The 25,413-nt window shown below is 51.2% G+C and overlaps 10 protein-coding genes across 10 annotated transcripts; 7 read left to right on the top strand and 3 right to left on the bottom strand.

Annotated features, from left to right (window-relative positions):
• Positions 1-1,679: 1,679 nt before the first annotated feature.
• ALTATR162_LOCUS6235 (uncharacterized protein) lies at positions 1,680-2,589 on the bottom strand (the record flags this gene model as incomplete). The annotated part of the gene is made up of 2 exons (XM_043313856.1): positions 1,680-2,120; positions 2,188-2,589. 2 exons carry the CDS (start codon positions 2,587-2,589, stop codon positions 1,680-1,682), a joined length of 843 nt encoding a protein of 280 aa, XP_043169791.1.
• A 475-nt stretch (positions 2,590-3,064) lies between these two features.
• On the bottom strand, positions 3,065-3,993 carry ALTATR162_LOCUS6234 (uncharacterized protein; the record flags this gene model as incomplete). The annotated part of the gene is made up of 3 exons (XM_043313855.1): positions 3,065-3,586; positions 3,745-3,759; positions 3,811-3,993. 3 exons carry the CDS (start codon positions 3,991-3,993, stop codon positions 3,065-3,067), a joined length of 720 nt encoding a protein of 239 aa, XP_043169790.1.
• A 366-nt stretch (positions 3,994-4,359) lies between these two features.
• Positions 4,360-5,159, bottom strand: ALTATR162_LOCUS6233 (uncharacterized protein; the record flags this gene model as incomplete). Its single annotated transcript, XM_043313854.1, has 2 exons — positions 4,360-4,670; positions 4,724-5,159. The coding sequence occupies 2 exons, from the start codon at positions 5,157-5,159 to the stop codon at positions 4,360-4,362; spliced, it is 747 nt and encodes a 248-aa protein (XP_043169789.1).
• A 1,249-nt stretch (positions 5,160-6,408) lies between these two features.
• Positions 6,409-7,469, top strand: ALTATR162_LOCUS6232 (uncharacterized protein; the record flags this gene model as incomplete). Its single annotated transcript, XM_043313853.1, has 3 exons — positions 6,409-6,715; positions 6,777-7,217; positions 7,267-7,469. The coding sequence occupies 3 exons, from the start codon at positions 6,409-6,411 to the stop codon at positions 7,467-7,469; spliced, it is 951 nt and encodes a 316-aa protein (XP_043169788.1).
• Positions 7,470-8,038: 569 nt separating this feature from the next.
• ALTATR162_LOCUS6231 (uncharacterized protein) lies at positions 8,039-9,286 on the top strand (the record flags this gene model as incomplete). The annotated part of the gene is made up of 4 exons (XM_043313852.1): positions 8,039-8,176; positions 8,245-8,315; positions 8,368-8,401; positions 8,447-9,286. 4 exons carry the CDS (start codon positions 8,039-8,041, stop codon positions 9,284-9,286), a joined length of 1,083 nt encoding a protein of 360 aa, XP_043169787.1.
• Positions 9,287-10,407: 1,121 nt separating this feature from the next.
• ALTATR162_LOCUS6230 (uncharacterized protein) lies at positions 10,408-12,389 on the top strand (the record flags this gene model as incomplete). The annotated part of the gene is made up of 5 exons (XM_043313851.1): positions 10,408-10,441; positions 10,497-11,216; positions 11,272-12,202; positions 12,236-12,273; positions 12,325-12,389. 5 exons carry the CDS (start codon positions 10,408-10,410, stop codon positions 12,387-12,389), a joined length of 1,788 nt encoding a protein of 595 aa, XP_043169786.1.
• A 1,050-nt stretch (positions 12,390-13,439) lies between these two features.
• Positions 13,440-16,224, top strand: ALTATR162_LOCUS6229 (uncharacterized protein; the record flags this gene model as incomplete). Its single annotated transcript, XM_043313850.1, has 4 exons — positions 13,440-14,484; positions 15,887-15,987; positions 16,037-16,087; positions 16,147-16,224. 4 exons carry the CDS (start codon positions 13,440-13,442, stop codon positions 16,222-16,224), a joined length of 1,275 nt encoding a protein of 424 aa, XP_043169785.1.
• A 731-nt stretch (positions 16,225-16,955) lies between these two features.
• On the top strand, positions 16,956-20,097 carry ALTATR162_LOCUS6228 (uncharacterized protein; the record flags this gene model as incomplete). Its single annotated transcript, XM_043313849.1, has 2 exons — positions 16,956-19,912; positions 19,962-20,097. 2 exons carry the CDS (start codon positions 16,956-16,958, stop codon positions 20,095-20,097), a joined length of 3,093 nt encoding a protein of 1,030 aa, XP_043169784.1.
• A 498-nt stretch (positions 20,098-20,595) lies between these two features.
• On the top strand, positions 20,596-21,706 carry ALTATR162_LOCUS6227 (uncharacterized protein; the record flags this gene model as incomplete). Its single annotated transcript, XM_043313848.1, has 2 exons — positions 20,596-20,680; positions 20,757-21,706. 2 exons carry the CDS (start codon positions 20,596-20,598, stop codon positions 21,704-21,706), a joined length of 1,035 nt encoding a protein of 344 aa, XP_043169783.1.
• A 1,199-nt stretch (positions 21,707-22,905) lies between these two features.
• Positions 22,906-25,158, top strand: ALTATR162_LOCUS6226 (uncharacterized protein; the record flags this gene model as incomplete). Its single annotated transcript, XM_043313847.1, has 1 exon — positions 22,906-25,158. The coding sequence occupies one exon, from the start codon at positions 22,906-22,908 to the stop codon at positions 25,156-25,158; it is 2,253 nt and encodes a 750-aa protein (XP_043169782.1).
• Positions 25,159-25,413: the final 255 nt, after the last annotated feature.

The raw sequence follows: 25,413 nt of genomic DNA, 5'->3' as shown, positions 1-25,413 counted from the left end.
AACTGACACAAAAAAACAAATTTTATACTCGTCAGAAGCTCATCATCAACCTCCCGTCAATCTTTAGAGCGCACTTCCTTCGATTCCATAAAGTGCATCGGCTTTCGACATGGCTATTGCTGCTGCTTGCACGCCCGTTGTCAACACGAACGGCCTCTACAATCGCTCCCACAGGGACAACTCATCTCAGCAAAATTCTACTATCGGACATACCTTTGTTTGACGTGATGTTGTTCTTCTAAGTACGGGCGAAGGTATAACACAAAGCGAAGTTCGATTGCTGGCAACCAAACTATCGCACGACTGACATATCATCGCCTATTCTTCCGAATGGATTGTTATCCTACCAAAATCCAGAGGTGGGGCGTAGGTAGATTGTGCAGCACCGAGCCTACAGGCTAGCTTTTCAATGTTAGACTTCATTCGACAGCTCCGTCAATATTTCTCCCGAGCCATGCGGATGTACGGAGAGCTGATCTTGGCAAGCTCAACATCATCCGGGAAGCCTGTTTTGAGTTTACAGAGCTCCGCAAGCGGTACAGTGCGGAATCTGTATTATTGCATCTCACTTTTCCTGTACGCTTCAAAGATAGATCTGGGGAAACTGGACATGTCTACACTGCATCAAAGGTGATGTCGAGAAAGATAAAAGCTATCTCAAGGGTCGTTCTCTGGTAAAGCTGATGCTGGCACGCTGCCGACTACATTGGTCATGCAAAGCTGGAAGTGTCCTTGCTGCTCTCCATTAAGCGTTGGCGGCAATGTTGTCGTTATGTGTAGCCGGTACGATGGTCCAATCGCGTACGGTTCGGATACAGGTCACGTCGCGCCGTGACCAATTCTCCAAGAAATGGCAGATCATCCATGTTTGTGCTGTGGTCATTGAATCTTGCATTCCTTGTCCTCGGCAAAAAAAATGCGACGGCACTTCAGAGACTCATCCATCAAACTGCAGGTCGGTGCTGCAAAATTTACCAAAAGGCTTCGGAGGCTTGTGTAGCGGCCGGCATATGCGAGTACTTTCTAGAATACTTCTATCCGTGCTATTGAGATAGTTCTGATGAAATTTTCCACGAGCCGCTGCTTGCCAAGTCACTGCTTGTGCAAGGTAGCTGGTGGTAGAAAGGAGGAGGCGGAGTTTGAGGAGTAAATGGAGATCAGTTAGCCTGGGCCAATTCGAACGTCGAAGAAAATTAGAGGTTTGTCTGTTATAGATGGATAGGGATGCAATGATATATATGTTGGAAGCTCAAAGACAATGTAATCATGCTGTCAAAAGGACGTCTCATGAATGGCAAAGTGGAGTGGCACCTGATACTTTCGAACCTTGACAACACTATTGGCACAGAACGGCAGGAATGATATACGTGCGGTAACCCAATCGTATACTTGTTGCCGTATACGAGTGGCATATGAGATATCCGACTGTGATATGTTGAGTAAGCTTAAGTGTCTTCAACATGCTTTGGCTCATCTCGCATAAGCTTCCGACAAACTGAGGGCCTCCCAGCTACCTCAAGGTAGTGATGTACACCTGCTTACATGCCGGTGTGTTGGCGCAGGCTATGAATAAGGCAAGGCGAACAATGATAGAATAGTCTCATTGAGGACCTCATTTCTCATGCTATCTACTCACATGTCATCCTTCATACATGTGCCCGTCTACCTTCGCAGTCCCATCACTCGACTATTTCGACGATGTTGTTCCTCTTAGGCAAAGACATTGCAATATCCCTCTGCGCAGCAAGTCCAGATCCACCCGTGGACGCGCCTGTCAACGCCTTCCGCAACTGATTCAGAATCGTAAACTCGGTTCGAAGCTTGACAGCGTACACAGCGACCTTGTAGAAGCCTTGTAGGAAGAAGTACCCTCTAAAGCACAAACCCATGACGCTACAATCGAGGACGATGATGAGGACATTGACAGCGATAAGATTTCGAAGATTGGTACGCGTGGTATGACGACAGTTGCCGAGAAGTTCCATATTCTTGAGATATTTGGCGGTTTCGTAGATGTAGAGAATGCCAATGAGGGTTTCTTGGACAAAGAAGGCGGTGATTTGCACTTTGTCCCAAATCAGATTGGTGTTGTGAAGTTGTGCGTTGAAGTGTGGGTGGCGCTATGATTAATTAGTATGGTACAGTTGCTTGCGACGAACGACGTGCAGCAATCATTCCGAGCAAAACTGTAGTGAGGCCAAAGATGACCGAGTCAATGATGATCATGTAAAGGATGTAGCGTCCGATTTGCACGTTCTTCAGTACGAGGTTGAGGCGTGAGTAGAGGACAAGTGACTGAGCGACCACGTATGCGAACCATGCCAGTTCAATAATGACGATGGACGAGTATGCTGTCCATTTGTTGAAGTTGGCTAGGAGGATGGCAATGCTATGCACGATGATACCCCAGCTGCACAGCAAACAGCTCCAGAAGTACAGGCTGCGACGTGCGGCCTTAACGAGTAGGCGGATGTTGAGGTCGATGCAGATGAACCATGCAATTCCTAGAAAAGCTGCTGCGGACATAGAAGATGCAAGGTCAGCGACGTCGGTTGCTGCCGCGTGGCTGACATCTGAGGTTGAAGTCATGGTGGCCAGGCTGAGGAAGGTGGGCATCGATGAGGTCTGCAATATATACTGGGAAGTTAAAATTGCTGAAGTGTGCGAAGCAAACCAGGAACAACGAAAGCTCTGACTGATGTGAAGATGAACGTAGGTCGCCAAACGAGGTTTTGCAGACTGTGCCTTCCTCAGTCACCGTCACCGTGACTGCCATTTGGGACTCAGCACCAATAAGGCAATGTTGCACACGAGCACGCCACACCTGCTAAGACGCCTAACCATGCGTGGCATCCTTGTCTTATAGTACCACAGGATGCTGTAAAAATGCTACCCTCTGGCAAGCAGGGTGGTGAAGTAGCCTTAGTCCAAAAGCAGAATCGTAAACAGAATGATAACTTTCAAGATCTACCTGTTTACTCGGTGCAACAGATGACAGACGATCGTGACGGCCCTTTAATGTGCTGTAAATATCATGTGCCTTTTGTCTTCTATACCAGATGCCTCACTTCTTTGCAGAAGTGTTGACATCGGCGATGTTCTCCTGCCTGCTCAAGACCTTCTTAGGGCCCCAAGTACCGGCTCTACCACCAGAATCAGCACGGCCCTTCTTGGGACTCATCCTCTCACCACCGCCAGTACCTCCACCGATATCTTTGATGTTCTTGGGTACGGCAGCCATCTTGAAGGTGGACAGAGGGTTCAATGGTGTCACAGGAGTGCTCGCAGGGCCACTGCCACCGCCACTCCTCTTGCCCTTTGGCTTCTTTCCACCTGAAGTCTCGATCCATGTACCTCCCTCCTTCGTTGCCCTGCGCTCGGCCTCTTCTTTTTCGCGCTTCACACGTCGTTCTGCCTCTCGCTCCCTTGCCGCCTTGTCGCGAGCCTCGCGTCGGACACGCTCCTCCTTGGCCCTTAGCTCTGCCGCCTGCTTCTCTCTCACTGCACGTTCACGAGCTTCGTAGGCTTTGGCAAATTCGTGTTGCTCGAACCGGACTTGGGCTTCTGTCTCAGCGCGAGCCTCGAGCTTGATGCAAGGGTAGCACGGGAAGTGCGACAGACGAGGCTTGTTGTCTTCGCTAATGTCGGGGCATACCGTGTTGGAGAGAAAGCCCGGCCGGCACATTTCGATGTAGGGACGGTCGGAGAGGTGGCTGCATGTGTGCAGCTTCTTCCAGTAAAGACACATGTTAGACAGACCTGAATAATGTCAGCGACTTGCAGAGCGTATACTTTCTGGTTAGTACTTACGTGGTCAAGGTGCAACTCTAGATCTGAGAAAGCTGGTGTTGATGCTTTGGGGAACACTGGAGTAAAAGCGGATAAGAACGTAATGTTTGTCACCGTGGGCCTAAACAGAGTTCGGAAAGCGCATCGGTGAGGTGAGAGAAGATCAAAGAGTAGCTCATACTTCGCGAAGGTGGCTTGTGACATGTGACTGGCAAGAGCGCCCAAGGGAGGTGAGAGAAGAGGAAAACGTGTGAGGCAGGAGCGGACTTCCCTCACCAAGGCAATAACAGAGCTCAAGGACTGGATGGAAATCGAACGGGGACAAATTCTGGTGCATGGCTAAGGCCAACGGTACAAGATATTGGAACTATGAGGGTATATCCATCGCAATATGCAGACTGCCGGGATCTGATGTGCGTTTGTACACACGCCCTGCGTATCCTGCCTACCCTAAACATGCGTAAGATAGCATGTCGGGCCCAAAAGGCGCTGCAAGGAATGGCGTGAAAGTATACTGAGAGCAACAGGGGACGACGCAGAATCATCTACGCTTTCATCTTCCGTCGCATCTCAGGCGCGGGCGCCCCGGTGCTCGACCTCGGTGATGCGGCTACCGCCTATCTCTTTGACCTTGGCCACAAGGGTATCGGTTTCGTCGAGCTCTTGAATATCGTCGCCGCCTCCTATGCTCTTGCCCATCAGTAGAACGTTGGGTACCGTTCGTCGACCTGTAGATTTGTGTAGGAATGCTTGTAGTTGTTGGCCTATCGGGCTTTGATCGAGCTCGACGACGTAGGGTTCGGGTTTGATGTTGTACTTTTCGAGCAGAATGTGTTTCGCCTTCTTCGAGTAAGGGCAGTAGGATTTTGAGAAGATAATCACTGTGGTCAATTAGCGACTGCGCATGGATAGGGGTAATGCAGGAGCGGCGTACTCGGGCTCTTCTTCAGAATTGCATTGAGCTCCATCTCAACTTCGTGGTCTTCCAGTGTCTCATGCTCCTTCATCGCCGCTTGGTCGCGCGGTCTACCGCCCTGTTGCGCGACTCCAGGAACCTTGTCGCCGTCCATCTTGACTCTGCCCGCGACGCCCTTCTGGTCCTGGCCCTCAACCTGGACCTTGTGGTCTGCGTATTTGTCCTCGGCGTTCTTCTTGGCCTGCTCCTCGGCAGCTTTGAGTCGCGACCCAACGCTCTCTGCGTCGCGTTGCTTCGCCGCTTCTGCATATTCTTTCTCTTGTAAGGCTTGCTGCGTCTTTGTGTAGAAATCCGAGGTTTGTGTTTGGTGTGCTGCTCTTGACATGTAGAACAGTACAACAACTGTGATGACGATGAGGATGCCAAAGAACCTCATGCGACGTTGTGACGGCATGATGGCGATGTGTGTGCGGGTGGGATATGTGCCGTGTGGTGAGCGGGCTCGATCGTGTTCAGAACTTGTCAGGCTGATGTATTGCTCGAATTCTACCAATTACCAGTGGCGTTGGTATTATGTCGTCTTGGGTATATGGGTCGATGAGGTGGTGTTGGTAGAATCTGTGGCTCGAAACAGTTCCGCGTGCTGCAATTGTCGCACGAGCAGCGGATTGTCGGGCGCGGGAGTATAGACACGTGCTGTTGATTAAACGTTTATAATACGTGTGGTATAATTCTGCGAGAAAGACGTGTACAGAAAAGAAGCACACAATAACTGCTATTTTGGCCGAGGCAGTGCGGTGGTTTAGAGTGTTGGAGGGTTGGTGGGCCCACGTTGGAAACAATGTGGAGAGATGGTGGCCCTGGCTCCTTTTGGTTCGCGTCATGCCGCTTTCCGCAGTCTACTCAACACCATCCTTGTCACCAGACCGCCTGCCCACGCTGTGATTCGCGATTCTACGCCACGGTGCCTGCCTAAATCCTTCTTTAGTCATGGCCAGCCCTAGTTGTGATGGATTCGTGTTGGCTTCTTCTTTGTTCGCATACTGCCACATGGTTCCAGTGTCTGCTTGAAAGAGGTTTCCGACAGCGCGTTTCCGGCACGCATTACACAGAATTACGTCAAAATGGTTAAGTTATCTTGACGCAATGCGATACTTGGACGTGTCCCTTATTCAAGGCCCCCTATCAGGCTTCACAGGTGCACCACTATCGAAGGCTCGGATGTTGTGCTGTGCCCCCTCTGACCACCCATCCCTGACCGGTTAGACTATCGAAATGCGCCCGGTATCCCGTCGGCGCGTGACAGCGCGTTGAACTCAAAGACTTCAGGGCTTAAGCCCAAGAGAGTCGGATCGTCTACTCTATCAAAGCACACCGTCTGTTGCTTGCCGGTTTAGTGTAGGAGCTATCTTGTGCTCTCTTAGATTTTGCTCGAAGCATAGAGTAAGCTCCCCGCATCATGCGTCTCACGAGGACATGCAGGCTGCAGCCAGGTTCTCCACAAACGGCTACAGTGCTGTACTGAGTTTAGCGTGTACCCATACCGCTTTCGTACATTCCGCTATTTGCTCCAGAGCATGATATTATAACATATAAAGTCGATGAGTCGTTGAACTACTTGCTCTGGCATCGTTGCGCTTGAGCATATCACGCGTCCCTTACAGCTCCACGCCTTTGGTCATTACGTCATCTGCCGACCCACTATGTCTCCGCCGACTCCGCACCTCTCATCAACACCAATATCCATTGTACCCTCAGCGTCCGAAGTGAAAAGCGGGAAACTCGACCAACGCAATCTTGAGATTGCAATTAGGGCGCTGTCTCGAGATGGCCTTGTGGTGCTAGAAGACATGGTCGACCATGCAGTCTTGGACCGATTGAACAAGAAGATGGTTCAAGATGCACTCGAATTGCAGGCAAGGAAGGATAGCCCTTTCAACTACAATAAAGGCAACATTCAGCAGGACCCTCCAATGACCCAGGAGTGGTTCAGTGACGAAATCTACGTCAGTACGTGTTCAGTCCAGCTAGATTCCCAGCTGTCCGAACGCATACTAACATCACATCACAGACCCGATCGTTACGCAAGTCACTTCGACTGCGTTAGGTCCTGGGCCGTCGTTGCGCTTCATGTCTGGCAACACTGCGCTGCCACCAACTCCTTCATCGCCACCAGCCTCTCAGCCGACCCACAACGATGCTGACTTCGATCACTCCTCAATTCCCTTCGCTCTTGTGGTAAACGTTCCTCTCGTAACAATGACACCGGAGAACGGCTCGACAGAAATCTGGCTTGGTACACATCAAGGAACTACTATCGCCGATCAAGAGGGTGAACACGGCGATCGTGCTAGTGGAAGGATAAAGCAACATCTCCTTGACGCTCGTCGCGAAGTCCGACCACCATCTCAGCCTGTTGTCAAGAAAGGTAGTATCGTCATTCGCGATCTTCGGCTTTGGCATGGAGGGAAACCTAACTTCGGTGAAGATCCGAGGGTGATGCTTGCAATGAGTAAGTCCACTGCTGACATTATGCTTTCTTCCCATCTGAACTCTTGCAGTACACTTCGCGTCATGGTACCGAAACGCGATGGAAGTCGAGTTTGCGGAAGAGCTTGCCGAGCGGCTATCCTATGAAAAGACTGGTTTGCAGATCGCTGCCACTTACGTGTCGCGTGAGCATTTGCTTAAGAACTACCTAAACAGGCCTTACGGCAACGCGTATGATTTCGACCAGACCGAGAAAATTGAGGGCATCTTCTGATATGAGCTCGATCGCCAATGGTCACCATGTTCAAATTTGTTTCATCATCAAGATCCCGACGCACAAATGTCTCCTAAATATAGCAATGCTCGCACTCCGCTCCGCCCACTTGGCATCGCAAACTCACATATTTGGTACCCCACGGTTTTGCAAAATACCGCTCACTGACAGCTGGAGGTGTGTCAGCACCACCGCCAAGGAACTATATGCGCGCATGGCTGGACTCACTTTCCTATTGGTAGGGCGCCTTATGCGATATGCTCAGTAAGCTTCTACAGGCAATCAAAGCACATGTTAAGGCTTGGCGACCGTTGAGCGAACATCAACATCAGCATCAGATCACCCCACCGTGTGTCCTCCTTCTCTGTTCTTGGTTTTCTTTTCTTCTCGTTCTGCTGGTGGTACTTGACTTTGTTTCCGCGGTCCTAGACCGATCCTGTCAATTCTATCCTTGGTTGACTGCGAAGCCGCTTCGATTGCATACGACCATGTACGTAGTACCGGACGGTCGGAAGTATCACATTACAATAGCACAACCGATAGTCGAGGTAAATGCCGGGGATGCCACAATGGGCTTCAAAACTGCATTGGCAGTGGAGGTGCCGTTGATGGTTTTGGCTCTGAGCACTGTCATCCTGAGAGTGTACTCGAGGCTAGCGATCAAGAGGAAAATAGCACCTGATGACATTCTTATCATGCTAGGTACGGTATGTCGATCTTGAACTTCCTCGTAGCTTTGTGCAACTCAGTACTTACTGGAGCTAACCTCGACCAGGCCGCGGCTTTCGCACGTACCGTCATATCTTGTATGAGCGCAGATGACAATTGGGGTTATGATAGAAAAGGGTGCGTATGTGGTGCAACTGTGTGATGAGATCTGTGCTAACTGTTATGCCAGCCCTGATAGAACTTCGGAAATCCCATTCTATCAAGTACGATTCTCCTCTGATACATCATACTGTGCTCACATGTACTAGCATATATTCGAGCGCCGTGTTGCGTACATCTTCGCTGTCACATTTACACGTTTCTCGGTTTTGGCGTACTACCTTCGAATCTTTCCACTAGGAATGGTATCACTCCGAAGATGCTGTTACGTCCTCCTCATTCTGGCTCTTGCGCACTTTGTTGAAGTCCTCACCGTCCTCATAGTCTTGTGCGAAGACATCAGCAAGTTATGGACCAAGAACTGGCTCGAATTCACCGGGTCACAATGCTTCAGCTCCGCCATATACAGCTACTCTGCGGCCATCGGCGATAGTATCGTAGACAGCATGATATTCGCATTGCCGATCCCATACGTATGGCGGCTCTCCAAACTGAGGATCCGACAACGACTTGGTCTTGTACTTATTTTTGGCCTGGGATTCATCGTTTGTGTTGTTGCACTTCTCCAGATTCCGTTTATAAAGCGACGAGAAGACAACGTGCAGTATTTCGGCAGTGCTGTCAACATTTTGATCGCTATCCAAATCTCGTTTGCCATAATTGCAGCGTCGCTGCCGGATCTACGCGCGTTGATTGCACGCAGCTTCTCGAAATTCTCGCCACTTCATCACCGCAGTCTTGCCACAGCCTCTAGTGGTGATAGGGAAGGACGCCCGGTCAGTTCACATGATGCTGAGCAAGGGTGTACACATATGGGAATGGTTGGAGACCCTTCTGGAGCGAAGAGGGTGTTCAGAAAACCGGATTGGCTGAGGAATAGCATACCTGCAAGTTTGATGTCGACGATGATTACACACAACGAGGTCACCCGGCTTTCGACCGAAGAGGTCTCCAGTAGCCCTCAACGGCCAGAGAAAGCAGCAAGCTGAGAGCAATCTTTGGCGCAATAGTGGCCGTGCAGTCTGTGAGGCTAGACTATATAAGGAATGATGCTGCATGACAGCTATAATATCTTTCTTCAGATCCAGCACTTCATATAGAGGGATGTGTTGGCGGTATACGTATGTCCCCAAACAGTTTTGTCGAGTGGAGATGATGCTAATAACATGCAGGTGACTTACAAGAGAGGCAGAGGAACCCAATGTACGGACTACTCGGCTGATCATAAGCCCTAGTTTAATATCATCGGCTGCGCCATGATAGACGAGTAGTATGTCGACATGCCCACTCATCCGCATCTCTTGCTATCTGCCTGAATAACCAAGCTTTGCTCGGTAGGCCATGTGCATGGGTGTTAGATCAGTAGTAAGATAACACTGCGAGACATCCAGCATCTAGAAAGCCCATGACCAGGGAATTTGGAATATGACACTAAGCTGAACTATCAGCTGAGATGACTGCTAGTATGTCTCGCAACATGCTTATTGTGACGGTGGAATTTTCCGGCGGGAAGCACCTGACTACCAGACTCGGCTGATTTAGCTGGTCGACAATCTTTATCACGACGTACTAAACAGCTATTTGTCGAATCGTCTATCAATATATTGCGCTAGGCGTCTCGAGTTTTTATATAACATGTCTACCCAAAGTACAGTCAGTACGCCGAACTAAAGCTTATAGTTTGAACTATAAACCTAGCTAAAGGATCTGCTTATCTTAACAATATTGGGAAGTTTCCGACTCTGTCTACAATTACGTTGCGTCACAGACGATTGCTTACACACCCCGCCATCGCTAAGCTGAAAACTGCCAAGTCAGCTTACATGCAAGCGTAGTGACCAGATGCGGCTAGACTGACCGTATGCTGCTTACCTCGTACTTTGTTCCAAATCCTCGGGACCAATCAAGCTACTAAGCATGTGGGTAGGCTTCCCGACGGCAACGCTCTGCGTGTCCTGTACCTCGATATTGCTGATGCATGAAAGTGGAACACAGGGTGCATGCTACTTGCATTGAGCGATGGGAGATATAAGATGGTTCAACTGCGCAACTTGGAGTTTGCATCCTACATACCAGCTGTTTACTTGAACCCCGTACCAAAACCTGTACAATGGCACCTAAGTACGATTTCGTGATCGTTGGCGGTTCGTTCTCGTTATCCTCCCATACACCCTTCAAAACTAATCCCTCTATCTTTAGGCGGAACATCAGGCTGCCTTCTCGCTCATCGACTCTCCCACTCCGCACGTAGGCCTTCTGTTCTTCTCCTTGAAGCTGGCATCAACCCCTCCGGTGACTACCTCCGTGCGCCTTACCACCGGTACTATGCCCAAGCTCTGCGCCCGGATCTAGACCATGGCTATGTCTCCGAGCCTGAATCCGCTTTGAACAGCAGAATCATACCATATACAAGAGGCAAGGGCCTAGGCGGAAGTTCCATCCTGAACTTCGCCGTGTATCTCTACGGCAGTAGTGAGGACTACAATCGCTGGAGCGAACTAGTCGGCGATGATAGCTGGAAATGGGAGTCTGTCAAGAAATCCTTCCAAGCTATTGAGAATTATGACTTTTCAGGCTCAGAAGATTACAAACACCTCGCTGATCCTAGCGCCAATCCCCATGGTACCGAAGGTCAGTTGAAGGTTGGTCTTCCGCCTGTGCTTGAGCAGGGTGTGGTACCCCAGATGGAGGGGCTGGCTGCGGCGGGAGAAAAGATCAATCTCGATCTTAATTCGGGGGATCCGATAGGTATTGCGGTTTTGCCGCATAGCTATAGTAAGGAGGGGAGGAGTACTAGTGCGATTGCGCATCTGGTCGATCCACCAGGTAACCTTGAGGTATGGACGGATGCAAAAGCGGAGAAGTTCGTATGGGATGGGAAGAAGGTCGTTGGCGTTGTCACGGAAGATGGACGAGAAGGTAAAACCACTACCTGAGATTGATCCAGACATAGCGAGCACTAATATGATACAAGCGATGGCAAGCAACGAAGTTATCATCTGCGGCGGTTCAATCGACACGCCCAAACTTCTCCTTCTAAACGGCATTGGACCGAGACCCGAGCTTGAAGCTCTCGGCATCGACGTCAAAGTCGACTTACCCGGCGTAGGCAAGCAGCTAAAAGATCACGTCCTCACCTTCATGACAGTAGAAGTCTCGGGCTCAATCAACTCCAAGTACGCCTTTGACAACAACCCGGAACTCATCGCGTCCGCCCAGGAATCTTGGACCAAAGACCAAACCGGCGCTTTTGCCCTCCAGCACTCGTCGCTCTGGGGCGGCTTTCTCAAACTACCAGATCTGGAATCGTATGAAGAGTACTCCGCGCTTCCGCCCGACGTCCAAGATTTTCTATCCAAAGATCAAGTTCCAGCGTATGAATTTATCAACAACTCTATCCTTTGGCCACCAGGTACACAGCTCGATGAAGGAAACACGTACATGACTTTCCTTGCCTTTCTCATGAATCCACAGTCCAGCGGCTCCGTAACACTGCGGTCAGCGAACGCATCCGACAAGCCAATCATCACATTGAACTTTCTTACGCATCCCTACGACGTCCGCGTTTTTCGCGAAGCTATCCGCAATACGTGGCAGAAAATGACAGGGAATTCTGCTGTCGCTCCGCATATTGTGCGTACAATTCTTGGTCCAAAGTCCATGGAAGATGCGGAGTTGGATCGTTTTGCAAGAGAGAATGCGAGTACAGTGTGGCATGCTTGCGGTACGTGTAAGATGGGGAGGGAAGAGGATGCAGAAGCGGTTGTGGATAGGGAGTTTAAGGTTAGGGGAGCGGAGGGGTTGAGGGTGGTGGACATGAGTGTTGCGCCTGTTACGACGAACAACCATACGCAGGCTACGGCGTATTTGATTGCGCAGAAGGCGGCGGAGAAACTGGTTGCCGAGTATGGGTTGGATAGAGTGGGCTGAAGAGTCAGAGGTGGATGCACGCTTTACTGTCATAAACGAGAGACAGGTCAGTCGTTGAGAAATCTGAAACTATGCGGAGAACCCCCTGACAACGCAGATTTGACCTTCCTCTTCGGTGACATTGACAGTTTGCTGCGTACTTGTCATCGACTTACGGTGTAGTGGTTGACATGTGCAAAACGGAAGATCCTTTGCCAGCACAGCAGGCGGGGCCCACAACATCACACGAGCCCTGCAGGTACCGGCGGAAGATATTTATAGCCGGCCGGAAATCTGGAGTCTGGATCTTGACAACGAGCACGACAAGTTAACGGTTTTTCGGATGCTGCAGAAAGAAGGATAGCGATACCAAGAAGCTATGCGAGACTAAGGCAAACCACTGCACCAGCTTGCAGGCTGCATGCGCAGAACCATATCACTCTGCGCTGCAGAGTGATTGAGGAACTACTGCCCGACGCCAAGACAAGAATCTGGCTTGGACCAACACGGGGCCGGGCATATCCTTCTGGAGGAAATTGCTATGACGGAAGGTGGTCGCTGAGACAAAGAGGACGCCTAGGTGATCCCGCGACGGTCGTTGCTGGGTGAACCGGAGGCGGAGCGAGCGCTGAACATGAGTGTAAACGACACGCCTCATAGAGTTGCGAGACAGCACACATCTTCTCACGTATAGCGGACACTCTTGATTGACATCACGAACACGACACGACTTACTGTTCCCACTACTACTAGACTCTAGCCAAGTTTCAAAAATCCCGCAAGCGCAGAACCCCGGTGTTGTTGAAGTTGGTGAGGAAAGGTCGCCCAACCACCCCCAGCCTCTCCCGCGGCTTCCAACCACACGATTATTCTAAGTGTACCCTTTTCTTTGCGCACTTCCTCCTGCACGATTACACACATCGTACCATCCTTTCTCTCCTCCATAATTCAAGTTCAATAATAACTGACTTTTTGTGGTTCCAAACTTGTACCACGAGCGGAACCAGTCATCAACGCCAGCAGACACACGAAAGACACGCTAGCCAACGGATCGACCCCGCAGCACCGATATCCACCCATTCACCGCTCCCAAGCCGACTGCGCGATATCTACGAATTGCAGAGCGCTTCTTCTTTCGCTTCTCCCCCCGTTTCCTGCAAACGGTCCTATCTATTCCAATCGCAGTAAACTCGTTCTTACTGCGTTTGGTACCTCCAACATTCGCCTTTAATCATGTGGGTTTTCAACGCTCCTCCCGCCGTACTCGGCCTGGTCGCACTAGCACACCTGCCCTCGGCCCTCGCAAAGCCATACCCCGTCCACATTGAAGAATTCCAAGAACTGCACAACGCCTCGCAGATCGTCAAGAAGCAAGACTGCGCCAACCCTTGCGGATATGGAGGCTGGTTATGCTGCCCTTCCGGTTCAACTTGCTACACCGATGCAAGTAACCAAGCGCAATGCGGCTCTGCTGGAGCAAACACAGAAGCAGCAGGCGGTTACTGGCAATACCACACGACAACATACGTCGAGACAGTCGGTCTCCTCACCAAAACCGAAGTCTACAGCACCTATGTCCCCGCCGTAGCAACAAAGACATGTAGCGACTCGCAAAACCCCTGCGGCTCTACGTGCTGCGACTCGGGTTTCTACTGTCTCTCTTCCAGCGCAGGCACATGTGCGCTGATTGCCGGTGGCAGCTCTGGAGGTATATCACCCTCTGCTCCTCTGCGGCCAACTAGCTCAGGTGTCGTAGTCATCACCTACACGGGCACCCCAACCGCGACCGTCCCCTTCCAGACACCCATCCCCACCGGCGCAGCAGGTAACGGCCTCGTCCCAACCGAAGAGAGCAACAGCGGCCTCAGTGGCGGTGCTATCGCCGGTATCGTCATCGGTGTTATCCTGGGTATATTGCTGCTCCTCCTTCTCTGCCTCTTCTGCTGCGCTCGCGCCCTCTTCGACACTCTCCTCGCCATCTTCGGCATCGGCAAGAAGCGCAAGCACACACACGAGGAGACCTACATCGAAGAGCACCACCACAGCGGTGGCGGCGCTGCTGCTGGAGGTCGCTGGTACGGAGCCGGTCGCCCTGCTCGTCCATCGCGCGCCGGCTCTGAGAAGCACAGCGGCGCGAAGAAGGGTCTGGGCCTTGCGGCCGGACTTGGTGGTCTCGCGCTTGCGTTGGGCCTGAAGAGGAGACACGATGCCAAGGTTGACGATAAGAGCACCACTGTCAGTGGAACTTCATACATGTACAGTGATTACACAAGTTCGAGTAAGTAAACCCTCAGCTTCGACATTACCAGCAAATCACTAACAATCGTTCAGGCAGCGCAAGTTCATCAGACCGCCACACACGTCGAACACGCCACTCGTCAAGAAGATAAACGTCTCACTAAACGGAATCTTTTCAGCAACTTTTCAAAAACTGTATAAAGTCATTTTGCTTTCTTCCTCTTTGTGTCTAGCTCCGTGCTGATACCTTATGGCATGGGTAGTTTTTTATCGTGGGTACATGGGGCCTCGTCAATCTTGACGTTTTTGGCGTTACTTGGGCGTTTCTAGCGGAGTTCGCTCACGACTGCAAAGCGACGAATGTGTTATGTTTTAGTTTACTTTTCTTACTCTCCGGACGTATGCGATTAATGAGGAAATGCGTATGCAAGGATATGAGACATGGGATGGTAGAAAGATGTATATGAATGGAATGGAACGCAAGTGCAATCAGGAATTGTGAATATGATGTTTTCTTCCCAACTTGATTTGTGATTTGGTGATGAATGTGTGTTTTAGTATTGCGTCTAGGGAAACTCGAAAACTGGGTATAAGAGGAGTCGATATCCATGTCGATGTCTGGCACACTGTCTGGAGAGAGCAGTGACCTTGTGCCCCGTGATCCTAGTTTCGACATTGTTGCATAGCTCACAGCTGAAGGGGTCGCTATGCTTGTTAGCTTTCTGTGATTGAAGTGGTACGTATAAAGCAACTTACAAGCTGTAGGACTGGGAGCATAAATCATGCTCTCTATTACATCGTGTCTCTTCATCCATCTCTCAATTTTCTGCGGCTCAACTCCTTGGCCTCTCACGCCGAACTTCAGACCACCCCTGCCTGTTTCGACGAGGCCTCGCTGTAGGCGGTGTCGGACTATGGCCTTCATCTCTTCTGGTTTGATATTTTTGTCCAGTTTCCATTGGGTCAGGCGACATCGGTATTGACGAATCCTGAGCATCTCGTCAGTCCAAGCATTGTGTAACAACAGGACGCCCAACATACTCCGGTATGAAACCGAATTCCTCTTCCGTCATCAATTTGACTTCCGGAAGCGGTCGTCTGTCTACAAGATGCAACTGTATCACCTTGGAGAGTCCGCGCTTTCTTCTTTCGCGACAGAAGTACAATTCATGCAACCGACCCTGGTCGCCGGGATGCGCAGATAAGCCTCCTGCACGCCGTAGGCACGAGAGGTGGGATACTGAGCCAATCACAAAAGTAGCAGCAAAAGTACAATTTTGTGATGTAAAAGTACAATTTTGTTATGTAAAAGTACAATTTCAGAAGACATATAGAAGGCGATGGGGATAGATCCTTCTGCTTTCATGTCGATAGACAACATCAAGCCTGGTCACTCTTGAGCATATTCGCTGTTAGTCTTACATGCTAATGCCTTTCGATAGCCAATCTGTGGGAACTACCACAGCCATCATATTCGGCCTGCTTCAACTGGCTGTCGGGCTCGTGTCCCTTTGGCAACAGCAGCAACTACGCCGAGCATACCGTGAGCTTTATATTGAGCTACTTGGTTGCATATGTTGACAAAATTATAGAGCAAGGAAGCAGTGGACGAAGATATACAATCTAAGACGCGACAGATGCAGGTATGTAAGTACTGTTAGTCCCGGGACAGGGTGTAGGTGGCGGAGCTGACTCAAATAAGCCCAGAGAGTCGAGATCAGAAGTCGTTTTCAGCGGATTCAAGGAGAAGCAAATCTTTGGAAACGTTCGAATAACTTGATGGAGGATCAAAGTCTTCTACGGAGCAATATGCGTTGATGAGGGCCTTGGTTGCTTGACCGATGGGTATGGTGGCGATATCGGATGCATCTCACGGGACAGTCGGGATCAACAAGAAAGCTTGCAGATTTCGCGAATGGGAGTGTACAGTCGTGTCGCGAAGTCTAAAGCAGGCACCAGCTGTGATGTTGTGAATTCGAGGGTCGTCCGGAAGCGCAAACTCCAGGCGGAAGTGACGATTGTGCCAAGATTAAAGTGGGATGGCGCTAGGGTGGAGCTCCAGCACCTTCGTTGTGACAAGTACTCACGTAATAAGCTCCTGCCCGCTGCGCCTTCTGCCTTTGCCTTTCTTCCATTCACACCCTCCATACTCAACCCAATCTAGCGACGAACTTGTTGATCTCGTTTGTCCTTCTTCACAACTTTAAACAGCAGCACTACCCCGCGACACTCGATCCAGGCGCCTGCGACCGCCACACCTGAAAGCGTCCAGGCTTCACTATAGTCGGCAAACTGGGGAAGCGGAAAGCCGTCGGCGAGGACACTCGTCCCAGCAAGAAAGAGAAAGCCATGGCAGTAAGTTCGCCCAACGATTAGTAAGAAGTGCTTTGTGGGTTTGCGCCTCCGCGTCCGTAACCCAGGTGTCCGGCGTCTTCAACGCCTCTCCCATACTTTATATGCTTCACTACCTCTGCATTTATTTGGCCTTCATCTAACATGTCTAAGGAAAACATGCAGGTCGACAGCCCTGCCACTGCTGTCGAACAACTCAAGGAAGCCTCCGGCAGCAACGGCGACATCGATGAGTCCCTCTACAGCAGGCAGCTGTACGTACTGGGCCATGAGGCTATGAAGCGCATGGGCTCTTCCAACGTTCTCGTTGCTGGTCTGCGAGGTCTCGGTGTCGAGATTGCGAAGAACATCGCCCTGGCCGGTGTCAAGTCGCTGACACTCTACGACCCTAAGCCTGCCGCTCTCGCCGATCTATCGTCGCAATTCTTCCTCACTCCCGATGATGTGGGAAAGCCGCGCGCCTCCGTTACCGTACCTCGCGTCTCCGAACTCAACCCATACACACCTGTGCAGGAATTCAGTGGAAAGGATCTGACGTCAGACCTGTCGCAGTTGAAGCAATTCCAGGTCATCGTCCTCACCGATACTCGACTCGACGACCAAATCAAGATCGCAGACTACTGCCACGACAACGGCATTTACGTTGTCATTACCGACACATACGGTCTGTTCGGTACCATCTTCACTGATTTCGGCAAGAACTTCACCATCGGCGACCCGACTGGCGAGAACGTCAACAACGGCATCATCGCCAGTATCGATGAGGAAGGTATCGTTTCAGCACTGGACGAGACAAGGCACGGTTTAGAGGATGGCGACTGGGTTACATTCTCTGAAGTTGAGGGTATGGAGGGCCTGAACGGCTGTGCGCCTCGCAAGATTGAAGTCAAGGGACCATACACTTTCTCTATTGGTGATGTGTCTGGCCTAGGAGAGTACAAGAAGGGAGGACAGTTCATTCAGGTCAAGATGCCCAAGATCATCGACTTCGAACCGTTCAGCAAGCAGCTCAAGAAGCCTGAGCTTCTCATCTCCGACTTCGCCAAATTCGACCGACCGCAACAGCTACACGTTGGTATCCAAGCCATCCACGAGTTTGCGAACCTCCACAAAGGCGACTTCCCACGCCCTCACCACGAAGCCGATGCGGACGAGCTTTTCAAGATCGCACAAAAGATTGCGGGTGAAGGCGAGGAGAAGGTTGAGCTGGACGAGAAGCTCATCAAGGAACTCAGTTACCAAGCACGCGGTGATCTCAGCCCTGTCGCTGCGTTCTTCGGTGGAATGGCTGCTCAAGAAGTCCTGAAGGCAGTGTCTGGAAAGTTCCATCCCATCGTTCAGTTCCTCTACTTTGATTCGCTAGAGTCGATCCCTACGTCTACAACCCGTTCGGAAGAGCAGTGCGCTCCGATCGGCTCACGCTACGATGGACAGATTGCTGTTCTCGGTCAGGAATACCAGAAGAAGCTCAGCAACGTCAAGCAATTCCTCGTTGGTGCTGGAGCCATTGGCTGCGAGATGCTCAAGAACTGGGCTATGATGGGTCTCGGTACTGGCCCTGAGGGCAAGATCACCGTAACCGACAACGATCAGATCGAAAAGAGCAACCTGAACCGACAGTTCTTGTTCCGGCCAGCTGATGTTGGCAAGCTAAAGAGCGATGCTGCAGCAAAGGCAGTTCAGGTCATGAACCCGGATCTCAGTGGAAAGATCGTGACACTACAAGACAAGGTTGGCCCGGAGACCGAGCACATCTTCAACGAAGAGTTCTGGAATTCTCTGGACGGTGTGACAAACGCGCTGGACAATGTAGAAGCGCGCACATATGTTGACCGACGATGTGTGTTCTTCCGCAAGCCTCTGCTTGATAGTGGTACTCTCGGCACCAAGGGCAACACCCAGGTTGTCCTACCATTCATCACAGAGTCTTACTCTTCATCGCAAGATCCTCCAGAGAAATCCTTCCCCATGTGCACACTCAGGAGTTTCCCCAACCGAATCGAGCACACTATCGCCTGGGCGCGAGAGTCGTTTGATTCACTATTCGTCAAGGGTCCGGAGATTGTCAACTTGTACTTGACGCAACCCGACTACCTTGGCGCATCACTGAAGCAGTCTGGTAATGAGAAGCAGACTCTGGAGACCCTACGAGAATTCTTGGTCACCGAGAAGCCGTTGTCCTTTGACGACTGCATCATCTGGGCCCGTCATCAATTTGAGAAGAACTACAACCACGCGATAGCGCAGTTGCTCTACAATTTCCCGAAGGACTCCAAGACTGGTTCCGGTCAGCCATTCTGGTCAGGACCCAAGCGCGCGCCGGACCCATCGAAGTTTGACTCTTCAAACCCAACACACTTCACCTACGTGGAAGCTGCTGCCACCCTACACGCGTTCAACTACGGTATCAAGCCAAATGCGTCCAAGGAGCACTACATCGAAGTTCTCAACGATATGATCGTTCCCGATTTCCAGCCTGACCCTACAGTGAAGATCCAGGCTGATGAGAAGGAGCCGGATCCGAACGCCAACCAGGCTGGTGGGGACGATAACGAGTCGCTCGACAGCATTATCAAGCAACTGCCGGCACCAAAATCTCTTGCTGGATTCAAGCTTGAGCCTGTCGAGTTTGAGAAGGATGATGACTCCAACCACCACATCGACTTTATCACTGCTGCCAGCAACCTCCGTGCTGAGAACTACAAGATCGAGCAAGCGGATCGACACAAGACCAAGTTCATTGCTGGTAAAATTATTCCCGCCATCGCCACCACTACGGCCTTGGTCACCGGTCTCGTCAACCTTGAGCTGTACAAGATCATTGACGGCAAGACGGATATCGAGCAGTACAAGAACGGCTTCATTAACTTGGCGCTGCCGTTCTTCGGCTTCAGTGAGCCGATTGCCAGCCCGAAGGGTACATACCAAGGGCATGATGGTGAAGTCACGATCGACAAGCTGTGGGATCGTTTTGAGGTGGATGATATCCCTCTCAAGGACTTTGTGGACCACTTTGAGAAGAAGGGTCTATCGATTCAGATGATCAGCTCTGGTGTTAGTTTACTCTACGCGTCATTCTATCCCCCCTCCAAGTTGAAGGATAGGATGCCTCTCACGTAAGTGTTCCTAACTCTCTTGTTATACGCAGATACTAACAGAAGACAGCATGAGCAAGCTTGTCGAGCACGTCAGCAAGAAGCCCGTACCCGAACACCAGAAGAACGTCATCTTCGAGATTACGGCTGAGGACCAGAAGGAGGAAGATGTTGAGATACCATACGTGATGGTCAAGTTGAAGTAGATATCTCGCTGCTTTGATTGAAGATAGCGATGGACTGGATGGTGAATTGGTTCCCGACAAACAGGGATGATATGACATGACTTAGACGAGCACAGCTTGCATGAATAGACACTTCATTTCAACGTCAAAATGTCCCTCCAGAATTCGATTTATAACGGTTTCCTGTTATTTCAAACAAAAAGCTGCCAAACTGACCATTGTAAGCAGTGCGCGCAGACGCAACTAACTGATGAAAGGAAATACCACCTTGTGTTCATTCGTTGGGCCAAGAGCTATGGGAGACTCAATTGTGCCGGTAAAGATCGGTCTGGCCGGTGGAGCCGCATGGAATGCACGCTTCTGGTTGTGGATGCCGAAAGTCGGACGAGATGGCGTGGGGCGAAATGCCAAGCATTACAGCCCTATCACGAATGTTGATTATCAAGCCTCTGGGACTTTCCCTCAGCACGCAACAATGTAGTCTTTACATCCACCCCTACAATCACAGTTACACATACCATGGCACCCTCACTAGAAGAGCCAGTGCAGGTCGATTTCGAAGCGCCCCTCAAGGCTGCGCCGAAACTTGTTGCGCCTGAGCCAGGTACGTTTGCCCCGCCACCCCTCCGCCGCTCAATCTACAACTCTAGGAAGGCAGAAGACTAACGCAATTGCGACAGAACACTGTCCTGGTCCCGAATCTCTCACAGCTGGTCAAGCGGACTCCTGCGCAGGATGTCCCAACCAGTCGATATGCGCCTCCGCACCCAAGGGCCCCGATCCTGACATACCCATCATAACCGCACGCCTCTCCTCTGTAAAGCACAAGATTCTCGTCCTCTCCGGTAAAGGTGGCGTCGGAAAGTCGACCTTCAGCACAATGCTTTCACATGGCTTCGCATCAAATCCCTCATCGACCGTCGGGCTCATGGACACAGACATCTGCGGGCCCAGCATACCGAAGATGATGGGTGTGGAGGAGGAGACGATACATGTCAGCGGAGAAGGATGGGAGCCTGTATGGGTCAGCGAGAACCTCGGAGTCATGAGCGTCCAATTCATGTTACCAAACCGCGACGACGCAGTAATTTGGCGCGGCGCAAAGAAGAACGGCCTGATCAAGAAATTCCTGATGGACGTAACATGGGGCGAACTAGACTTCCTCGTTGTCGACACACCACCGGGTACATCCGACGAGCATCTCTCGGTAAACTCCTTCCTCAAAGCCAGCGGCGTCGACGGCGCAGTCCTCGTTTCCACTCCCCAAGAAGTCTCGCTCCTTGACGTCAGGAAGGAAATTGACTTTTGCAGGAAAGCTGGCATACCTATACTAGGCATTGTGGAGAACATGAGTGGCTTTGTGTGCCCGGGCTGCAAACACGAGTCTCAGATTTTCAGAGCAAGCACGGGTGGTGCAGCGAGGTTGGCCAAGGATGAGAATATACCTTTCTTGGGCAAAGTGCCACTGGATCCGAGGATAGGCATGGCTTGTGATTTTGGAGAGAGCTTCTTGACAGCATATCCAGACAGTCCGGCGTGTGCTGCTATCAAGGAAGTTGTCAGGAGAGTTGGGGAAGAGATTGGATTGAGTAGGGAAGAGGTGTTGCCTGTGGATGAGGATGAAGTCTGATGTTACCATATATTGTCGGTATGTTAAGACTCAGGGTTATCGGTGATTTCTATTAAGCGGCACAAATGGCGTTAAATATGAGCATATGCTCATGGACGAATGTACATGTTGCCAACAACACACATTATCCAGAGCTCTGCGAGTCGGCCCGTAGCAGCAACGTAAAAACTTACGAACACGGTTGACGCAAGCATCGCAGATCACTGCAAACGAACTCATTGAAACATGATCTTCAAAAGAACGCAAAAGATGGAGTGATATGGATAAGGGTCGTCCGCTCAGGCTGTGTTTTTCCTAATGCGATGCAAAATATGTTGTTTGTGGTACTACAACAGTATGTAATGAACAGTATACTGGCAAACATGCGCCCCTCGACTGGCACAACACCAAGTCACTTCGCCCCTCTTGTCACCATCATCCACTGCCACAATGGCGCCGCCCCGTTGGATCTTCGTGTGGCAGATTACCGTGTGGAAATTATGAGTGGACTGGCAGCCACACCACAGCCATTGATCATCGTCATCGTATCACGCTACGTGATGCTTGGCAAACATAGCGGGTGCTTGGCGCATGTTTCGAAAGCTTGGTCGGGTGGCCTGTGGCGCGGGAGGAAGATAATGAGCTCATAGATCTTGCGAGTTCCGATGCAAGAGTCTGAGAACAGTCATCGTAGGAAAACTGACATACGGGCTGGTTTGGATTGGAGACAGCGTGTCAGACCATGCAGAAGATCGCGATAGGTCCCGTGTGTGTGAGATCCACTGCAGCGCGGAAAGGGCTCGAGGATGTCATGGCCCACCCGGCTAGCGGCAACTATCCCTGCTGTTCCCTGAGCCATCAATCACAGGCACAACAACTTTCAAGACTTTGAGGCTAGAGGCGCTTTCATTTTGGCCCCAGCCTTTCCTGAAATTCTTACTCTCCCCCGCCTTCTATCGTTTCCATATTACACGCGCTTTGAATAGGCGTGCAATTGCTTCCATCGCGACAAGAACGCGGGATATACTAGCGGCGCGCATCGTATCTGCGCCTGAGCTCAACTTTTGGACCCTGAGCGCATCGCCATTGTAGGTCGCTACTTGGCTTAATTGACTCGGTAAGCTGACTGGAGCGTAGACTTGTAGACATCTTCGACGCGTCTGCGCATATACTTCGTCCACTCTCTCGCTATCGAACATCGCTCGCGACCCATTACCATCATGGCCGCCGAATACCAACCACATGAGGACCCCAGTGGCGTGATAGGCATTGGGACAGGTCCTCAAGTCATTAGCACCTCGGGTGTATTGGATGTCATCATGGGACCACTCCTCAACTACAGACGCACCAGCAACGAGCAGTCCGGGCAGCCCGTCTGGCATGGCAGTGTCCTAATCGTTACCACGCCTGGACAGCAGAACCCGAACGAGGCACAGCCGAACCCTCAGCTTGTACTCTCACCAGCTGGCGCAGTCGACAGGAATATCAGTGACGCAAGGTTTAGCGTAGATGCGCGCACCTTTCACGGGGAGAAGCTTTACGAAGACGGCAAGAGGGCCTTCTGGCGCTTCCGGATCAATGCACCCATGCAGCCATTCGAGTCAAGATGGCGTTACGATATCCAGAACCTCAAGTACACCGACATTCAGAAGCAGGAGAAGCCGCAGAATTTCGTCATACCTTCAATCACCCAGTCGATGCGCATCATGTTCCACTCTTGTAACGGCTTCAGTGTCGGTACTGACATGGACGTCTGGTCTGGTCCCGTACTGTGGAACGACGTCCTACGCATGCACGAACAGCGACCCTTCCACGTCATGATTGGAGGAGGCGACCAGATCTACAATGACGGAGTGCGAGTAGACGGCCCGCTCAAGCCCTGGACCGACATCCACAGTCCTCATAAGCGACGGGAATTCCCATTCGGCCAGCAAATGCGTGCCGACTGCGACGAATACTACTACAACAACTACGTCAAGTGGTATGGCCACGCGCCCTTCTCCACTGCTAACAGCCAGATCCCCCAAGTCAACATCTGGGACGACCACGACATCATTGATGGCTTTGGTTCATACACCGATCACTTCATGAACTGCGCTGTCTTTAGGGGTATCGGCGGTGTTGCGCACAAGTACTACCTTCTCTTCCAGCACCATCTTGCTCCTCCAAAGAGTACTTTTACGACCGATGCGCCACAGACAACCGATGTAACCGGTCAGGGACAAAGAACAACGCCTGCCGACCCTGCGCAGGTAGAAAACACTTTCGTTATGACCAACGATGAGGGCGACCCATCATACCTCATTGGTTCAAAGCCTGGCCCATATGTTGAGGAACGCAGCCGCAGTATCTTCTGTCAGCTAGGTGCGCGCATTGCCTTTGCTGGTATTGATGCGCGAACAGAGCGTACCAGACATCAGGTCAACTACCCCGAGACCTACAAGATGCTCTTTGATCGTCTGGATGCTGAGTTCACCGCGAACCCAGAGCTCAAGCACATGATCTTGCTGCTTGGTGTCCCCATCGCCTACCCCCGCTTGATCTGGCTCGAGAACATCTTGCAGTCACCCCTGATCGCACCCATCAAGTTCCTGAACAAGCGCTTCGGCTTCGCTGGAGGCTTCTTCAATCAGTTTGACGGCAAGGTCGATTTGCTCGATGACTTGGACGATCACTACACTGCGCGTCAACACAAGGAGGAGCGTCGTAACCTCATGCACAGCCTCCAGGCATTCTCCAAGAAGTTTTCCGTACGCGTCACCATCCTCGGTGGAGACGTACATTTAGGAGCCATTGGTCGTTTCTACACCAACCCCAAGACACACCAGATCCCCGCAGAAGCTGACCACCGCTACATGCCCAACATCATCAGCTCCGCCATCACCAACAAGCCCCCACCCCAAGCTGTCGCAAACTTGCTCGCCCGTCGAAACAAGATCCACCATCTTGACAAGGAAACCGACGAGACCCTTCTCGAGATCTTCGACCGCGACCCAGCTCTACCTGACGGTGTGAACGCAACGAACGGCACATCCACCGCTCAAATCAACGGCGACAGCAAAGATGGAAAGATTGAACCCAAAACCTCTGCCGCAAACCACGCCACAATGCCCTCCCGTAATTACGCCATCATCTGCGAATCCGCCATTCCTACCCCCTCAACTCTCGGCGTACCTCCCGGCTCCGCCCCCTCCATTCACACCAATAACACCGCCGCATCCAAGATTTCTGCTGCGCCTGGCAAGAAAGACAACATGCGTCTGGGCTTCCATCTCGGTGAAGAGAAGGCTGGCACTCAGCATCCGGCTGCGGGTGGTATCAACCCCTCGGGTCTTTGTGGACCATATGGGTTGGATGTTACGCTCAGGGTGGAGATAAGCAATCAGGATAGGGAGGGCAGGACCGACGGGTATGGGTTTAGCATTCCGGCGCTGGATTGCTCGGCTTATGCTGATCGGGATGCTAAGTGGTAGAGCGGGTGGGAGGTGGAAGTTGAATAGAGAGAATCTCAAAGGCCACGTGAAGAGATATATCATGGCGGAGGTTACTGGATGATTTGTTTGCTCTCTTGTTCTGGTTTATACCCTCTCGAAAACTGCTTGGCTTAGAGCTGTAATGATTTATAGTAATTAATACGTGTTTGGTCTGTAATGGTATTTAACTCTCATCCTTTCTTCGTCCAAGACGCAGGAGATGCTGTGAGAGGCTTATCGGTGTTATTGCGGCGC

The sequence above is a fragment of the Alternaria atra genome, assembly GCF_907166805.1.
Source record: "Alternaria atra isolate CS162 genome assembly, contig: 25, whole genome shotgun sequence".
NCBI lineage: Eukaryota > Fungi > Ascomycota > Dothideomycetes > Pleosporales > Pleosporaceae > Alternaria > Alternaria atra.
This window is presented reverse-complemented; position numbering and strand designations above follow the sequence as displayed.